The sequence below is a fragment of the Taudactylus pleione genome, unplaced genomic scaffold (assembly GCF_031769625.1).
Source record: "Taudactylus pleione unplaced genomic scaffold, aTauple2 ptg000016l, whole genome shotgun sequence".
Taxonomy (NCBI): domain Eukaryota; kingdom Metazoa; phylum Chordata; class Amphibia; order Anura; family Myobatrachidae; genus Taudactylus; species Taudactylus pleione.
This window is the reverse complement of record NW_028284418.1, coordinates 53,705,947-53,725,577: the sequence shown is the minus strand read 5'-3', so window position 1 is coordinate 53,725,577 and position 19,631 is coordinate 53,705,947. Positions and strand designations below refer to the sequence as shown.

The 19,631-nt window shown below is 42.5% G+C and overlaps 1 protein-coding gene across 2 annotated transcripts in view; it reads left to right on the top strand.

Annotated features, from left to right (window-relative positions):
- Positions 1-19,631, top strand: part of HECTD2 (HECT domain E3 ubiquitin protein ligase 2) — a 130,624-nt gene that overhangs the window by 34,625 nt on the left and 76,368 nt on the right. For both annotated transcript variants that reach the window (XM_088474015.1, XM_088474023.1), the window contains exon 3: positions 6,645-6,783. In XM_088474015.1, coding sequence (XP_088330141.1) covers positions 6,645-6,783 — 139 coding nt within the window. The remainder of the gene's footprint in view (positions 1-6,644; positions 6,784-19,631) is intronic.

The following is a 19,631-nucleotide window of genomic DNA, read 5'->3' as shown; positions in this document are numbered from 1 at the left end:
AGATAGCGGACGGGTCTGAATCAGGCCCTCAGAACAGTACTACTATGTACTATAAGCAACACACTCCAAGAAGGGAAGAAAAAAAGAATAGAACTATAAAATGTACCTTTTAGTGGTTATAATTAAAATAGAAATACCACATGCTAACTATATTCGTCACAGATCAAAGTGCAAAAATTATTATTAATTAATTCTTAAATTAATGTGTGCAGCAATATACACAATAAAATAATAAGCAAATTGCCAAATTAGTTAGCAGATCCGTTAATAATAACAACTGACAGTAACTATTGGATGTCAAGCCTTGTGCCTCAGTGTATTATGTGGAAAAAAAGTACATAAATATGCAAAAGACAGTCAGATATTACTATTATCAATTTCTACGGGATCTGGTCAAGATGCTGGCGGACGGAATGCCGGAAGTCAGGATACCGACGCCGGAATCCCGACGCATCTTAGAATGCCAATACCGGCATCTCGAAGGGATCAAGACACCAACGTCGGCATCCCAAAGGTAAGTATGCGGGTTAGGCCAAGGATGGGGGGTTAAGGTTAAGGATCCTCCCGGGGAGGGTTTGGGTTAGGCTGCGGTGAGGGGGGGGTTAGGGTTAGGCACCCCCAGGGGGGAGGTTAGGGTTAGGCACCGCCCGGGGAGTGTTAGGTTAATTATAACCAATAAAAGGTGCGTTTTATAGTTCTATGCATTACCATATTTGCAAGGATGAAATTGCAAAGCTGCTTGCGTGTAACTTTGCAATTCTGTCCTGTGCTGAATCAGGTCCTGAGTGCGCAACCAAATATACAACACGCTCCCATAACCCACCCATAAGATTGAAGAGCAGCACTTATATTTCCAATGCATTTCTGAGACCGTGCACCTCAATCGCTACTGAGACTCTGCACCTAATCCAGAGATGTATGCAAACCCGATGGTTTACGTAAATCTTAGATGGTTGGAGATCTGCTCATACAAAGGATCTGCACTGCGCATGTGCAGGTCGCTTTCTGCGAATACGGTCACAGTAACCCTAACCCGCTGCATGATTGACATGCTGCGGTTGTTTGGGGGCAGGAAATGGGCTGTGTCGGCCAGTGTTCCCGAAAATGGAGACGTGTTGACCTGGTTTTCTAGGAGTGGCAAGGCCAGTGCCGAAGTCTTCCGATGGCGATTCTGAGTAACCTTAGACTCACTCAGATGGCAGATGCCGCTAACGATGGTCGCCATGGTGATCCGATGATGGGTGTTCAGACACAGCACTAGGATCTGCGATGCTGGCAGTTAGTGTCTTTTTTCCTCAGACCCTGCTGCCTCCAAAGGAAGTGCAATCATTATGGATTGAATGAGGCAGATACCATTAATAATTCTGTTTAGGTAGTCATAATATTAATATATTAGGGTGCAAGATGTTTATCCCCATGTCCATAGGCCCCCATTGAAAATAAAACGCAGATTCCCAATGGTCGGGAATCTGCACAGGCGCCGGACCCGTACTGCGCATGTGCAGTGGAGCCCCCACCTTTACCCCGAGGGACAATGGGTCTAAAGCTTAGCACCCACCCATGTGCCATTATACGTAGTTATACATTTTATATACAGTTTTATGTCCCCCCACACCACAAAATGTGTTACATTTGATCATAAGCCCCCCTCCTCCCCATAGTGCCAACAGATGTCCTTCCCGTGCCCCCCTACCCTGTGCCTAGCCCCGTCCCCTCACCTCCTTGATGCAGAGTGCAGCAGTGCCTGGTGCATGGAGGACTGACCCTCAGTCCTCGCTGCTGCAGCTGATCTCTGCACACGCTTTAACTGTAGGCGCATGCGCCCCTGAGCGCCGTTCGCACTGCATTCTGAGGCATGATTCTGGCAGTATGTCAGCGGTCGCAGACCGCCGCATCACTGCAGGGCTCGGCAGAAGCAGAAGGTAGAGATCCATTGTGCATTTGTACAGAACAGATCTCAGTAGCAGTAGCCTAGGGACAGAGCGGCTGGTGCGACCTTGCCAAAGGAAGCACTTTTGGCTCGGGTCGCATTACATACCACTACGCCAAGTTAAGTGGTTAATAGAGATTCACAGTGGCTACATGATGTCTATAATGGTATTGTTAGGAAATATCCACACTATTCATTCGTGCATGGATACATGAATGCATATGTGGTTGTCTAGTGCTCAGGCTGGGGTATCACTAGTCAATGATCTCCATTCACTGCCAATTTTAACAGTGTAGTTTAAATGGACAACTTTTTTAAAATTCCCCATCTATGAAGAGAGTTAGTATACAGCACACATACATTAAGAAAGAAAGTATAATAGCAAAATACACACATATATATGTGTGTGCGCATGTGTATGTGTGTATATGTGTATATATATATATGTGTATATATATATATATATATATATATATATATATATATATATATATATAGAAAGGAGTACTGTTTATTTGCTTATACTGCAGAACTATCACTTGCTATTTCATATTTACCTCCTGACTTTTCCTCCTTTGCTCTAAGACATCAGGGTAGGGGTAGGTCCATGTGGGATGGCTGGGGCATTGGCCAAGTACCACGTCATTGCAGTCCTATGCACGCATGATTTTGTGATTCAAAGGCTCACTGCGTCATAACGCCTCTGTCCACTACTCTCCCAAGAGCACTCCCCCAAATTTGACCTATTTGAAACACTACTGTGTTGTCCTTTAAGATAAGACCTTGTACTATATGCAGGCCTCCCAACTGTCCAATTAGGAAGTTTTTCCAACTCAAGGGAAGTTGGGAGGTATGTGCTTGTAAAGTCTTTTTATGTGGTGACTCCCCACTTTTCGGAGGTGGCTGTGGCAATGTCCCGATTTTGGAGTTTTAATTGGCAGTCTATATGCTTGTACTAATACTGCCTCACCCAGGTGCACCACTCCCATTTCATAGTGCAGAGAGACATTTGTTTAGATGGGAGAAGGATAGGATTGTAGAAAGGTGGGGACCAGAAGAGACCACAGAGGAACACGCGTGGCTGACTGCCATGTCTACATATAAGCACTCTATCCTGTAGAATTGTCTTTATCAAATGTAAAACATAAAAACTTTCCTGCACACAAATAAAGAAAAACGTTGAGACCGTAATGTTCCTTTAAAGAAATGAATCAGAATCTATTCCTACAGATTGCTGAATCAGATCAGTAGCAGCCAAAAAAAGTAAACTAAATAGCAAATGGCTTTGAAAGGCCACAAATCTAATTATGTATTTTCGATGCAAAAAAAAAAAGAAGAGAAAATTGGATTGTGTTTATGCAGATGGCAGTAATATCTATTTAAATGTTATGCTGCACAATCTCTTTCACTCAGTGTTCCAGTTATATAACCCCTGAATTTGCAACTCTCAAGCATCTAGGGAAAATCATTAACTGACTTTTAATAGAAACAGCTTAACTACATATAAGTTTGGCTTTGCCACATGTAGGCTTAAAAACATTTCTGCTTCTCCACAATAGCCTCATTACAAACTAGCGGGTTAAAACTAAAATAAAACTCTGTTTACTCCAGCTTCTCTTTTTCTTTCAGTTTGTCTTGTTTGATGCAGATCCCTGTGATGTCTTTCCAATTTCTAGCTGTGAAAACAGGGGAAAGCTTTCTCTAAAATCAATGGCTGGGGAGTGTGTGGGCTTGTGTGATTCGTGTTCTGTACTCAATTGCTGACGGCCTCCCATCTGCAATACTTCTCTCATTCACAAATTCTGTGCATGCAAATTAGGCTACATACAGTACACCATCATGGTCTCTCACTCAGGCTCGCAGTGTGTAATGCTCAGTGCTATAAACATGGTGGGGCCATCTGCACTGACAATAGCAGCAGGGGTTTAAATGAAAACATGTGTGGTTATTAAATTTAAAAGGCAACTGGCAGTGTAATAACATACACATTTATTCAGTATGAAAGAATACAGGGCCGGATTAAGGGCCGCATGGGCCTGGGGCAGAAAATGTTCAAGGGCCTACACTGAGAAGGGGAAGTGCTATGACCTGTGCTGTGTGGGTGTGGCCAGAGCCACATTAGTGTGCACACCACTATACTTTCAGTGTGCGTATAGGAGATCACGTGGTACGGTAGCCACCTGTCTGGGTAGGAATAATATATAATCTTCAAACAAGAGGTTCAACGAGATTTTACATAGTAATATACGATTTGTGGTAGGGCAAAATGTGAACTTCACTGATCAAACATCCCGTAGAGATAACATCCTCCTACATCTCTCCAGCGTCATCCTCCTGCATCTCTACAGTGCCACCCCCGCTCATCAGTGCCATTCCCCGTGTCTCACCAGCTTCATCCCCCCCTGCGTCTCTCCAACGCCATCCCCCCACTGTTTCTTCAGCACCATCTTCCTGTGTTTCACAAGCATCAGCCCCCCTGCATCTCACCAGCGCCATTCACATGTCTTAATTAATCCAGCTTACCCCCTTGTGTCCTTGCCCCTGCGTCCCCTACCATTAGCTTCCTGCCCCTGTGTCTCCCACCAGCAGCTCCCTGCCCCTGTGTCTCCTCCCACCAGCATCTTATCCCAACCCTGTGTCTCTCTAGCAGCAGCTCCCTGCTTCTGTGTCTCCTCAACCACAAGCAGCTTATCCCTCCGTGTCCTCCTGGCAGCAGCTCCCTGCTCCTGTATCTTCTCTCTCACCTGCAGCTTATCCCCCCCCTCCCGTGTCCCTCTAGCAGAAGCTCCCTGCCCTATGTGTCTCCTCTCCCACTGGGAGTTTTTCCTCCCCGTCCCTGTAGCAGCAGCTCCCTGCCCGTGTGTCTCCTCTTCCACCAGCAGCTTATCCCCCCCCGTGTCCCTCTAGCAGCAGCTCACCTTTGTGCCTGCGTATTCGGGCCTGCCCTGGCCCCTGCTCCTCTTCACAGCTCAGTGCACTATGCAGCTGCGGTGACATGAAGTCACATACACCGTGCCACAAAAAGAGCCGCCGGGACGTAGGCCCACAAAGTGAGTGACAGGAGGGGCGGGTGAAGGAGGAGGAGGAACATGGATACGGAAACCGAGGAGGAGGAGGCGGCCACCGCCAGACAGAGTCTCTGTCTATGGGACTTATGTGCAGGGACGTGGCGGAGACGGAAACTAGTTCCGCCTACCATTAGTGGTGATGGAACCCAGTTCTGCCCTGTTCCGGCCCACTTTAACCCCCTGTTAGGATTGCTTTAAAGTTTTACTGTAAACCCCCTGAGAAGCCGACGCTGAATAAATCTAGCCCTACAGTAGGTGATAAGTTTGCCAGACCTTATTGTTTACCTTAACCAGAGAAGGCAGTTTCCTCTAGTTTGGAGCTATGTATCAACATATTTGCAGAGTTTACAATGTGGTTGATAATGATTGAAGTTTATATAGGTGTATAGATGTGACTGAAATGTGTATAACTGTGCACTGTCTGCAGCTGCATATGCTTAGTTCCGGAGCGTGTGCAGAGCGAAAACACAAAAGATATGTTCCACAGGCTGGTGCAGTTTGGACACAGCAATCAGCCCCAATATATGGGGGATGCCCAGGTTTATTATAATTGCATTCTTAAAAGTAAATACAATTTGCTATTAATATTATTGAAAGATACTTGTTGAAAGAACGAAAAAAAAAAAACATTTAAGTGACTTAACATGGCTTTATCAAAAGGGAGTACAGGTACATACCGTACTTTTTTAAAGTACATTTTATTTATTTATTAACGAACCCAATGTATTATGTATGCAAATACATTTTATATTATGCAAAATAGATGCACATTCAAATAACAACATAATTAGCAAGGATGCATACAGTCAAGCAGCACTTATCATGGCAAGCTGTCAGAGAGACTGTTGTATAAATGCTAAGGATAAACTTATGGTGAAAGCGGGCTTCACAAATTAAATTACACACAAAACAGTTTTTGTTTTTTTTTTAAATTGAGGTTTTTTTTTTTTTTTGCCCTCTACACTCATGTTTATTGGGCTATCTGCTCCTTCTTCTATTAAAATTGAAAAGTAGGGTAGAATGGGATCAAAGATGCCATAATATACTGTATTATAATCAATATACTGTAATACTGAAAAAAAAAACTTATTGTAACGTTAGTAAAAACTCTGAAATGTCTGTGAAAGTGCTTGTTAATGAGGATCTGTGCGGAGCTTCTCCCCATAACTCTTATGCCATTGCTGTCATAGACCTGGATGGGTCAGTGGCATGGTCAGATGGTCTGGGGGGACACTGAAGGCTGGGGGGACACTGAAGGCTGGGACATGGCTGAGCAGTCTTGGGGCCATTGTATAAAAATCAGGAGTGTTGAGAGGCAGGGGAAACAATGATTGTATATAGTTATGCTTCTACGTGCCCTGACTGTTCTAGGACAAGTACGTTTTTTTTTTTTTATATAAAACTTGAATTGTTTCTGAATTTAAACCAGCAGTGCATTTACAACTGTATAAAAAGGTTCTAACTGTTTTGATTTATTTGACACTGTAAAGGTACTATGGAGTATTTATGGCCTGAGCATAATTTATGCGATTTAAGCATACCATTTTAGTCATTTCAAAATGAAATCACTGGCAGGTAATGTTGGGACAGAAGAATCACAAAGCCTATAATCAGTAGACACCTTTTTCTTTTGTCTTGTTGTTTAGTAAGAGACCTTCCGCCAATTTGCCTTGATGTTCGACAGAAGCAACGAATCTCAATTGATACACTGCCTTTGGAGATGAAAGCCCCCATCTTGCCTGAACCTCAAATTCCCGCACGAAACAGACCCCTCAAGGATTTCCAGTGAGTTCTATTTTTTCCAGTCAACTGTTCTATAACTTTTTTCTTATATATGTACCTTCATTTTCTATAATACTGCCCATTGGGAATAAACTAATGGGTCTATTAACTAGTAGTGGTAATAGTGGGCAGAGAGGAGAAGTGTTACAAGTGGGGGCAATCACACTGATCACCTTCCCTCCCCTGGAGCCACCCCCTTGTGCTGAGTAGTATCTTATGTTTTTATTGAAGAGGGCATAGCCACGCCTCCCACGATTTAGCCACGCCTTTTCCAGTACCTGAGCCCGCCAGAGCTCTCGACGACACTAGGGTTGCTTATCGCTCGGGATTCCGCCATTTATCTCTATTGAGCATGAACTGTTGCAAGTGTTAAAATTATTTGCTGTGATTACCATTATGATTATAAATAGAGTCCAATGTAGTGAACGCTAAAACCATTGATCTTAGTGATAACAATATTTCTAATTGTTTCAGATATACAGTAAATGATAGCAGATGCATTTCACATGTTCTGCATAAGTTCTTTGGTTATCCCTCATTACAGTTGATACAGTGTAAAACTCTTCACCACCATTGGAAGTGCAAACCGTTTATAGACATGTCTATGATGGGTTGGCTATGGGTTCCCAGCGGTCGGGATGCCGCCGTTCAGAATACCGACAGCAGCACTCCAACGTTCAGAATCCCGACACTTGTAGATAAGTATATTATCACTAACCCTAACCCTCCCTACCCGGTGCCTAAACCTAACCGCACCCTCACCCTAACCCTTCCTCCCCGGTGCCTAAACTTAACTTTCCCCTTAGTGCCTAAACCTAAACTTCCCCTCCCCACACCCTAAACCTAACCCTCCCCCCTTAGTGCTTAACCCTAACTCTCCCCCTAGTGCCTAACCCCTACCCTTCCACCTAGTGCCTAACCCTCCCTTAAGCCCCGATACTTGCCTTTGGGATGCCTGCGGTAGGGATACTGGAGCTGTCGGGATTCCGGCGGCGGTATTTAGGCCGTTGGCATTCCGCACCCCCTGATGCTGACTACATCCCGTCTATGTTAATATCTGAGAGATCAGCAATTTCTCAAGTGTTAGCTTCATGCTTTAATAACAGAATAGATTGCTGGGTGAATTGGGAAAACACACGTGGATGTTAATTGATGAAGTTAAGAAGGACTATATTACCCAGTGGATGGACTTTTTATTACTGAGGAAACCACTTACATATTAACTTTTGGAAAAGTTTGAACGGAACACATCAGTTTTTAGCCTTGTATCTGCAATAACGATTTAAAAAAAAAAAAAATCTATTTATTGAACAGCAAAAAGAAAATGTACATCATACATCTCAAAAATAAAATAAACTGCAGTAACGATTCTGAATCATTTTACTATTTCATACAAAGCTACAAGCTTATGTGGGATCCAAAAAGAGGAAAAATCCCATTACAGGTGGTCTGCTGAGGGTAAATACAATGAACTGTATATCTGTGCTGGCTTACTGTGCACTGTCCCCACTCTGGGTTATAGAGTCCCACTCCTCTGTTGGGCTTAATGTAAGCCACACTATGTTGGAACTATTAAAAAAGGTAAGTTCTGCTACCGATGTGTGTATTAAATCAAAGTGCTGTATACCAACATACTGTATATTGGGCATGCTTGTGAAAAGCCTGCGCTTCAATCAAAGGACTATAGTACTGTTACTTACGCATGGAATATGGGTTTCCGTGTATTGATTAACAATTACAAAGAGGTTCATGATATTCCTGGTTAAATGATTATATTTTTGTAATGGAGTTTGGAGTGAAATGATAGGAGCTGGATCTTGCAGTTTATATCAATGGAATCCATGACTATATGATATCTTTACACTAACTCACAACTAACTTGATATTCTAATTTATTTATACTATTGCATGTATTCTTAAGTTTATAATGTTTATTCAGTGTGTACTTTTATTATTATGTCACTATTTAGCCAGTATTTTTTCCACTATATGTTTATTACAAGTTTGAATTATATGGAATGCTGCTAAGTTTACTTTTTTTTTTTTAGCAATGATCTAATTGTTTTGGATATTGTCACTTTTCCTCTAATGACCAGCAACAGGAGTGCTATTTCAGTGTTTATATACTTGTTTCTTACTTTGTTGTCAGTTATCTATACCGATTAATTAATTTATTCTATGATGCAGACTTGGGGCCTGATTCAGACCCACTTGCGAGCTGCTGTCTGCTCGCAAGTGGGTCGATGGTGTGCACTGAGCATGCGCACGACGGAGGGAGCTCCGTCGAGCGCATGCGCCAGACGCGACGAGCGAAGGGCTTTCCTTCGCTCGTTGTGTCTGATCAAAGGGGGCGTGCTGTCGATGTTGATTGACAGCACGCCCCCTTTGGTGGGCGTGCCGGGGGCGTGCCTCCCAGACGGGGGCGTTCCCAAGGGAACGCCTACTGTCAGAAGCCGGCCCACTGACATCACTAGTGATGTCAGTGGGAGTGATTTTGGCTCTGATAGAGCCAAAATCACTCTGGGCCTTGCGGTTGAGAAACTCAACCGCAGGCTCCGGCTCGCAGTGGCGATGGTTGCGATGGTCAAGACCATGGCGACCATCACCCTGCACGCTCGTATAGGCTGTGGGTGGTAACCCACAGCTATACGAGCGTCCAGGAGGACGCTCCATTTTTATGGAGGACGGCCCTCATTCAGAGCGAGCGCTCTGCTCAGAGTGTCCGGCTCTGAATGAGGGCCTTGGTTCAACAGAATGCGACAGGTTTGTGATGTGAAAGCAGCATAATGGAATCAGGTTTATTTTACTGGTCTCCTCTATTGAGATGTGTGTGGTAACTGTCCCCGCTGGGTCACATTATATATGCTTTAGTTTGTTTCAGGCACTAAATTATTGAAAATAGTTGGAATTAATTTGTGAAAAACATGTTAATACACTTAAATTAAGTAATGCAGTTAAATGGACTGTGAATAGCTATCAAACCAATTTAATAAAGAAGGAGCCATCCACCCATCATACAAGGTCAAGTAGAAGTTACAAAATATGTTTTCAACTCTTTTTATTTGTAGGGTTAGAGAAGTTTTGTGTTTTTTTTTTTTTTTTTTTTTTTATGTTTACAGAAAACTGTCCTGTCTTAAATAGTAAATCCGAAAAGGGCAATTGGGGATGCAGTCACTATGTCGCCAATCATAATGTCCAAACCACAATGTCGACAGTCATATTGGCGACATTGTTGAAATGTCAACATGTGAAATGTCACCATTCTGCATGGAGCAGATTGGTAGAGTTAGGCTGTGGGAGCAGAACCTTAGGGTTAGGCTGTGGGAGTGGAGCGTTAGGGTTAGGCTGATGGAGCGGAGCTTTAGGGTTAGGCTGCAGGAGCGCAGGGTTAGGCTGTGGGAGTGGAGCTTTAGGGTTAGGCTGCGGCATTCATTCTACAATGGAAATCAAATATTGTACCATTTCTGCTATAGTACAATTTCATTTAATACACTGGATTTGAATTGCTTAAATTTCAATAAAAAATGCATAGTTTAAGAGGTATATATTTAGAACATCGACATGGTCTGAATGTCGACATCCAGAATGCCAACATGAATGGTAGGTTGACATTGAATAGTTCGACATATACACTGTTCACATGACACATAATGTGTACATTGTGGATGTTGACAGACACAATGTTGACACCCAATTATTCCCGATGTTAGTGTTATATTTAGGGTTAGGCTACGGTTATTGTTAGGCTACGGTTAGGACTAGGGTTAGGCTACGGTTAGGATTAGAGTTAGGCTACGGTTAGGACTAGGCTGCGGTTAGGGTTAGGCTACAGTTAGGACTAGGGTTAGGAAAGAGGGCAGCTGCCCCCTGAGAAGACCCATTACACTAGCGCTGGTGTACCTGCTGTTCAGGGACCCGTTATGTGCGGTGTCATCTGGGGAGGCTGCAGCACTGCGCTCAGTGACGAGAATACCGGAGGTCGGTCACTGAAGAGAGCAGAGGGGCCGGCTCAGTACAAGTCCATAGAGGTGGTTCCTGTGCAGGAGGTGCGGCTCATTACAAGGGACCTGGTGTCCAAGTTACAGAGTGCAGCCCACTGGGGGAGGGAGCCGGCTGCCTAGGGAGAGACAGATCACCGACTTTATTTATACAGTGTAGTGCACATTTGTTATCCGGCTCCACATGTATAGGAGAGCTGGCTCAGACTGTAATTGTCCATTTTTTCTTTTCTTACCACTGTCGACATTGTAAATGTCCACAGCATAATGTTGAAATGTAAGAAATGTCGATACTGACATAACGTCAACAATGCTAGCATGTAAACATTGTGAATGTCGACAGTTAAAATGTTGACAATGGGTTTTTCAATGTAAAGCTAACCCTGATGCTGGATACACACTGGCCGACATATCGGGCGTTCATTTGATCGGCTAATAGAATTTGTGTGCATCGGCCAGTGCGTACTAGCGATATGTCTGTGAACAACATCGCTCACAGACATCGCGTCGGCTGTGCTTTTCGAGCTGTATTGGTAAATATGCCCATTCATATTCAGTTGTGGATGTTTGGTCTATATTGTTTCATGGGGAGATGTATCAAAGCTTGGAGAGAAATAAAATACAAACTAATCAGCTCCTACATGTCATTTTTCAAATGCAGTCTTTAAAATGACAGAAGCTGATTGGTTATTACTTTATCTCTCTACACTTTATTCCTTTTAAAGTTGTGATAAATTTCTCGCTAAATGATACTAATGTTGGGTACACACTGGATGATATATCATTCATGCTGATCTTGCTGGCCACTGACCAGTGTGTACAATGTGTATCTGTGTACAACGTCGTTCATAGATATAGTGTCGGCCATGCAGCACGGCAGTTGTGATACTTCTTTCAGATATATTAAGCACATCTGCCTGTGTGCACGGTCGACCGGCCCATATGCAGGTCGCAGGAACAGCCAATGATATCACAACCAGTTCCTGTGGCCAGTCATATTGGTCGGTCAGTAAGTGTGTATGCACAAATGCAGACATCAAATCGGTCTGTTCACTGGCGGGTCTATCGGTCATCCAATCCGTCGGCCAAGTGTGTATCCGACATAAAACAGAACCAGAGTTTATTTGTATAGTCAGATACATTTTTGACATGGTCTTATGTGGCATGAATTTGTCTTGTCTCCATTACCTGTAGCAGCTGCTATTTGATTGCTTTGTTGTAATTTAAGGTCGTCTTTAGAAGAACAGAATAAATATATATATATTAATAATAATCACTTAATATCTAACAATACCAACTAATTTAATATAGTACTCAATAAAACTGAAAAACACAATTAATTAGCAATAACATAATTATATGCAGATTTCAAATGGAGAATTGTAACCACAACCTACATTTTTATTGAATCATGTTTTTTAATAATTCATAACCGTCAAATAGGTGCTTGATGCTGAATCCAGTTTTTATGTAAGTGTTGCAGAATATAATAGATCCTTGATAAGTGTTGACCCGAAAGATACAGTTCAGTGCTCACTGGTCGAGTGCATTGTTGTGTTCCAAGAAAAATATGAGTAGTCACAGAATAATGAGGTACAAATCATGCTATAAATTGCAGCTGGCAGAAATATTGTAGTGAGATAACTTTAAATAACATATTCAAACGTTTTATGTAATGAAACAGAAGATATATCCAGTCATTTGGTGCTTTACACATGAGTCGTAATGCTGCCCTTCCACTAGCAGACCATAGAAACGACAGCACTATTATGACATTGTAATCGTGCTGTCGTTTCTATGGCTGTGATGTGGCTACACTGAAGGAGCAGTCGGTCAGTGCAGACTCATCAATCATCTGGCAACATGCTGTACCTGACGTTATCGTCAGATTGACCAGCATGTTTACCCGATGATTGATGTCGGAAATGACCAGCGGGCATGCGCATCGCTGGTCGTTGCCGACTTTAAAGTGCATGATTTGCGGCCGATTTGCAACGACGTTGTTATCGTGCCATCGCCTTTGAAAATCATCTAGTGGATGGACAGCCTAAGAACAAGGTACATTTGTTGTTGTGCTTAAGGCTGATAACCACTTAATCCAAGGATGTTATCTTATCACTTCCCGGAAAGGAAAAGTAATAACCTTATTTTAGTGTGACTATACTTATATATGAGCATTTGGCGATGTTGTCTTTGAAACTTTTCCTGTTGTTATCTGAAATTGTTGGCAATATCCGTTTTTTATAGCTGCCGTTCACATTAGTGGAGTCCTATTTAAACTTGTATTTTTCTTTAAACCCAGGTAATTAATACTTCCTGTACACTTATGGTTCTTGTTCCCTTCGTATTACAGCGTCCTCCACAATGCAATCACTCCTAGTTGCATCACTACCAGTACCCTGGTGTGCAGTTGTTAATGGTCGCAAGGACAAACGATACTGCAGCAGTGACTTTGTTAGAAAGGACTCTTGACTACTGTTATGTGCTATTAAAACAATCAAATAGTAACAGAGTGTACCAGAGTTCTTTAAAATTAAAAACTAAAAGCCCATACAGTTGACAGCACCTCAACCCTTAACAGAGATTTGCTGAACAGGCAGATAAGGACGACAGTGACAGGACAGACCAAGGGGCCGTTCAATTGGCAATTCGCCCCCTCCGCACCTAATTGGATTTACCTTCAAGACAGGGAAGTACTAACAGGTCAGTTAGACCGACAGAAAAATTAGACACGTAGAACTGGGGCAGACATTTTAGCATATCTCTCAACTGTTAAGATATTGGGCCTGATTCAGTGGTAGAGGCTATATATGCGCAGTTGCGATTTCCTACGGATTTGCATTTGCGAAAATATGAAAAATGCCAGTTTAAGCATTCCCCTTGTGAAGTAACGTGCGATGTACTGGGCAAACCCTGCGATGCCCACTTTGCTTGTCTGAATAACTTTCAGATCCACCTGTCGGTCCGAACAATCTGCCATCGCGCAGCAGTCGGAACATCTCCTTAAGCAGCCCCTGGCTAGTGCAGAGCCTTCTTTTTTACCTTTCTAAAAATATGGCTACTGTGGCTGCAATTCTGCAAAAGTAAATGCAGCTGTATGCCAAATCGCGCCAGTGACAAGACCCATAGCACACCAATGAGACTACCTCTTTTTGTGTCCACTTTAGGTCACCTCTCAGTCTCCACCCTGAAACAACCATGCATCACGGATAACGTCTCTGATCATAGCAATCTTGTACACAACTCAGGCTTGCCTACTCTCCTGATTTGGTCCGGAGCCTCCTGAATATCAGGTGCCGCTACCGACCCCCCGGAAAGGCAGGCAAGCCTCCCGGCTGCCGCCTGCCCTCCCCTGACTACTACAAGAAACCCCCGCAGCTGAATCACGTCATCGTGGCTCTGCCCCCTGCTTCACAATGCCAATATTTTCAGCATTGTGAAGAGGGGCGGAGCCACGATGACGCGATTGTGTGGCCCTCGCCCCCAAAACAACGTCATTACCCGGCCACGCCCCCCGCTGCGTGCAGCCATTCAGCTCCCTCTCGGAAGGAAGGAGCTGAATGTCGGCAAGTGTGATGCAACTGCGTATGCCATCGCACACCTAGGTTTGTGTGTTAGCAGTAAGGGTCACCTAGACTTTGTGCACATGCGCAGTAGCAAAACATTGCTCAACTACGCAAAATATTGGCATTGCGTGCACCTCTGAATCAGGCCCACAGTCCCGATTTGAGGGGAGTGCTCTGCTTGCCCTACAGTCGACATATTTGTACCAATTGTTGGAAAGTTGGGATGTATGTCCTTGCGCACCATGTTGTACATGGCCATTCAAGGGAGTTCTCTGGTGGGTGGAGTATGGCTGGGACAGGCTAGCTCTTCTGAAGCGAGAGACATTAACATAATAAACAGAAGAGACTAGCATCATAGACAGAGAATGACAGGATAGGCCGGGGTATTCTGCTTGGCTTGCAAGGACACTGGCTCAATTAAGAGCCCATTCTGGTGAAGAGCCCGATTTAAAGATTCTTCAATCTACCAATATACCCCCATACATTACAGATATTTTTCAGTGATTTACTTACACAATCACTCTACGTACGGGTTCAGCGTTACATGCACATGCTTGGCTGTCGGTGGGAAGTGAAGGAGAGCGTTCTGGAAAAAGTAGCCCATAGGCTTTAGATGGTGTTATTTGCTGCAGTCCCTCCTTCTTAAATGCTGAGGATAGTTAGATTTTGCAGGGATTTCCAGCAATTTCACTTTCATAACTGCCCCTATGTGCCTGATTCTGAGGGGGGAGCAAAGCAAAAAAAACAAAAACAACAAGTAATGTACTGGGCATGTGAGCAACCATACTGCACTGCAGGTGGGGCAGATTTAACATCTAAACAGAAATTTTGATTTGAGAGGGTCCAAACTCAAATCTAAACTGCAGTGTAAAAATAAAATATGTGTGGGCTACATGCAACAGCAGCTGGTATTTATCCTGCATCCAAAGCGATAAATGTTTTGACACCCTTTGCATTGCTACATGGTTGCCCAGGTGCACGGCAGCTACTTGCTTATTTTTTATTTTTTTTTGCTTTACTCTCATCTCTGAATCAGGCCCTAAGGGCCTGATTCAGAGACTGACGCTAATGCGATCGCAGCTGCGAGTACATACGCAACGCAGCAGCGAAAATTTGCTAATGTTAGCAAAGATCGCCCGAGCATGCTGCCTTTTTACCTCCATACCTGTGTACTTATCTGCATTTCCAGGAACGCTGGCTGCTCCCGCACCACCACTTAAAAGCCTCTGCCTCTCAATCAGGCAGAAGCATTTAAAGGTCTGCGTGCGAATACGCAGAACCCATTCTGCACACTCACAGAAATTGTCCTGAGTGTGCGATCAGCAGTGCACTTGCTGAATTAGACTCAATGTCTTCTAGTAAAAGAAGTTCTCTGAAAAAGGGAACTTAAATATAACTATTGAACTATTTAATGGCACTTCTGAACTATATAGTTTCCAAAATAAAACTTTATAGTGACCTACCATGCAAGAAAAAAAATATTATATATAATTTTTTTTTTTTTACATTTTGGCCATTGCCAACTTTCCCTAATTTCCAGGGACTGCAAAAGGTTTAAACAGCTTTTACCCAAAAGTTTTTGTACTTGAAAATACCCCTATTTATTTATCTTTACTTCACATTAAATAATATTCTTACTATATAATCCAAAATAGAGTGCACTTAGCTATATGAAGTGTCTTAGGTGTTGGATCCGCCCTGTATGATAAATAGACACTGTGTGGCCCATAACGGTTGCAAAAAAACCCCCAATATTTTATCTTTACTCCTCTGTTACTGTGGTTAACCAATGTGTTTAAACAAATGAAGTGGTACACCTGGTATATGTGGTAAAAAATGAGGTTTTATATTTATTATAGATATATTAGAATGTAATGGAGTCACAGTGATCCCACTCTATTAGGTAAAGTCACAGTGTATTCTATTCTTACTGTGTATTCATAAGGGACCCTTACATTAGCAATCTAAAAAAAAATAACAATTCACAGATTCAGTGATTTTTTTCCCCGTGATTTAAAGATTCCCCAATCCACCAAAATGCACCAATCTGCACCCATGCATTACAGATTGTTTTCAGTGAGTTGCAGATAATATTCAGCAAATAACGGATGTTGAAAGGCCCATCATTTTACTACTACCGGTCGGCATATCGGCTGATCGTCTTTATACACTAGCAATCTACAGCCCGATTGATCTCCGAAATGCAACATGTTTCACAATTTGATTTTGTGATTCCGATCACTTTTTTTAATCGCAGATGTATGGGAGCCTTAAGTCTCTAGGCTTAAGATGTTAATATTGACTACAAATAATTGTTTTAAATGCAAAAAAAAGTATATATTTATCAATTTTAATAAACATTGTCTGTATTGTACTGATTCAGGGTCTGCAGGCAAAGTATCGTGCATGACCTGTGTGGTGGATGCCTCAGTTTAGCAGCAAAGTGTCCATGGAAACTATATTACAATGTTGGCAAATAAGAATGTACAGTATCTAGCATGCATCTACTGTAAGTGTCAGAGATTACTAAAGTTCATGATTGCTTCTGGTAGCACTATAGGTGAAAATGTCATTGCTGCGTGACAGCTCAGACGGTTAGGGTGATTAGTCACATATAAACCTTAATCTTTCACAGTATGTGGATACTATGTTGTAAATATATCCTTTAGATAAATAATTGAGCTGCTATAATGTTCTTGTCCCCATTTGTACCACAAAGGTATCATCATGCTTTTATGATAGAAGGCAGAAAATCACGACACAAACATTTTATCCATAGGGGTAATTTTTGTTGGTATTATTATTTCTCCAGCAAACCTAGAAAAGCCATTCTGTAACTCGGACATTAAGAACCCAAATTACAGGCAATTATGGTACATTTAGCAGTCACGCACGACTGAGCTTCGTAGGGACGGCTACTTTATGTTTTTTTCACTAGATGAGTATATACAATCTAAAAATAGCTGACGATCACAACACAAAGTAACTAGATTAAGTTAATAGACAATACTGATCTGCTATAGCCAGAGGCAGCACCACTAATGCCTAGAAATTAACAAAGTATGTTACATAAGAGATCTGTTTATGGTAACTGTAAAAATTACAAGATATTAAATGACCTTAAACTCTTGTAAATCCAACAGAGGTAGGCAACAAAAATGGATTAATTAATGCTTACATAATCACCAGATTTATTGAGGACATTAAATTAGGACTGGTCTGTGATGGGCTGGATTTTTCTGGAGGGGGGAGGGGTAAAATCTACAACAGATACCACTTTCAGACATAATTTTCCAAAAATCAGCTTTTACCCGGCATTTGAGCGCCGGGTCGTTTTGCTGGTACCAGCCTGAACCCCCTTTCAGACAGAAAACCAAATTACCTGGTCAGACATTTCTACCCGGTAATTTGCTGATCAATACAGGTTTCTTTTCTGTACGAAAGGGTCAACCTGGGTCAAGATTCCCAGAAGTCCTGGGAATCTGGGAATTTTGACCCGTGTTGACCCTTTAAGACATAAAAAGGACCCATGTTGATCAGCAAATTACCAGGTAGAAATGTTTGACCCGGGAATTTTGGTTTTCTGTCTGAAAGGGGTATGTGTGTTAGCATGACACTGGATTATAGATTGGGCAATTGAGGTTGCAGTGCACAGAGAGACCCATTCTCTGCACTGACTCAATTTTTGCACAGCGAGTCTGAGCCATTTCTACACTTTCCACAAGAGAAGTGCGTTACAGGAGATGAGGGAGGTTGGTATGTGATATTACAGGGATCAGGGAATGTGTCACTACAGGGGTAAGGTGTGTTACAGGAGAAAGTATTGACTTTCCCTATGTATTAAACCTGCTAAAAAGTAGACAGCTTTTAACTAGCATACAGTATACATTCTCTAAATGATAGGTAGAGCTCATTGGTAGCTATGGGTAACGTCTACACCTGTTGTCCTCTACACTATTTTGAAGGCTTGATACATCACACCCAATGATCATACCCACTAAATAGAATGGCCATACCCATGCGGATTTCAAACAGCTGCATGCACTTCAGTTGCCATTACATTTTTACAACATTGTGGGGCAAGTCATAACTGCAAAGAGGTTCCACTTTTTTCTGTAAGAAATTCTGTATATTTTACATGGTCAAAGGAGTACTAACACCCAAAGTGGCCCCTGGACCAAAATATTTGGTGCACCCCTATTCTAGTCATGCTGGATTTCTGGAGCATTGCATGTACGAGGATTGTTCAAAAAGTAATGCTTAAATGCTCACAACTAAAATTTTATTATAGATACAGATTTGAAAATTTGCAGTAAAATACTTTGAAGTCTTAGCAACAGAATGACTCTACTCAAAATATTCACCATCTGCCCTCAAACATTTTCTCCACCTCTCAACCCAAGCTGTAAATCCACTTTGGAAAAATTCCAGTGGTTGGTGTTTGACCCAGGAACGTATGACGATTTTAACAACTTCTATGTCTTCAAAGTGTTGACCCCCGGAGACAGTATTTGAGAGGGCCAAACAGATGAAAGTCAGAAGGGGCCAAATCAGGACTCTATGGTGGATGTGGCATTATTGCCCACCCCATTTTGGCAATGGCCACAGATGTTGCCATCGAAGTGTGAGGTCTGGCATTGTCATGGTGTAAGATGACATCTGACAGTGGAATTGTTGACCTTTTTTGCAGATGGCTTCTTTCAGCTTCTTAAGTGTCATAATGTATCGATCACTGTTGATTGATTGGTTTGATTCCAAGTAATCGATGAGAATAACACCTCGGCATTCCCAGAAGAATGTGGCCATGACTTTGTTTACGGATCGCTGTGATTTAAACTTTTTTGGCCTAGGTGAACTTGGGTGTTTCCAGTGTTTTGATTGGGCCTTTGTTTCTGGGTCATAAAGGAATACCCAGGTCTCATCTCCTGTAATGACATTTTCCAAAAAAGTCTCGCGGTTGGCTTCAAAGTTGGTCAAAAGGTCATTGCACACTTCCACCCTCTGGGCCGTATGATCCCTGGTTAATTGCTTTGGAACCCATTTAGCACACACTTTACGATATCCCAAATCATTGATTAGTGTTTCTACAGTGCCATGGCTACATTTCAGTTCATAACTGATATCTCTGATGGTCACACGACGGTGTTTCTGAATCATGGTATCAACTTTGTGTTGATTCTCTGCTGTCACTGCAGTTGATGCTCTGCCACCATGAGGTTTGTCGCACATAGACGATTCTCCCAAATGAAAAACTTCATCCACCTTCTGACATTGCTATAGTCAATTG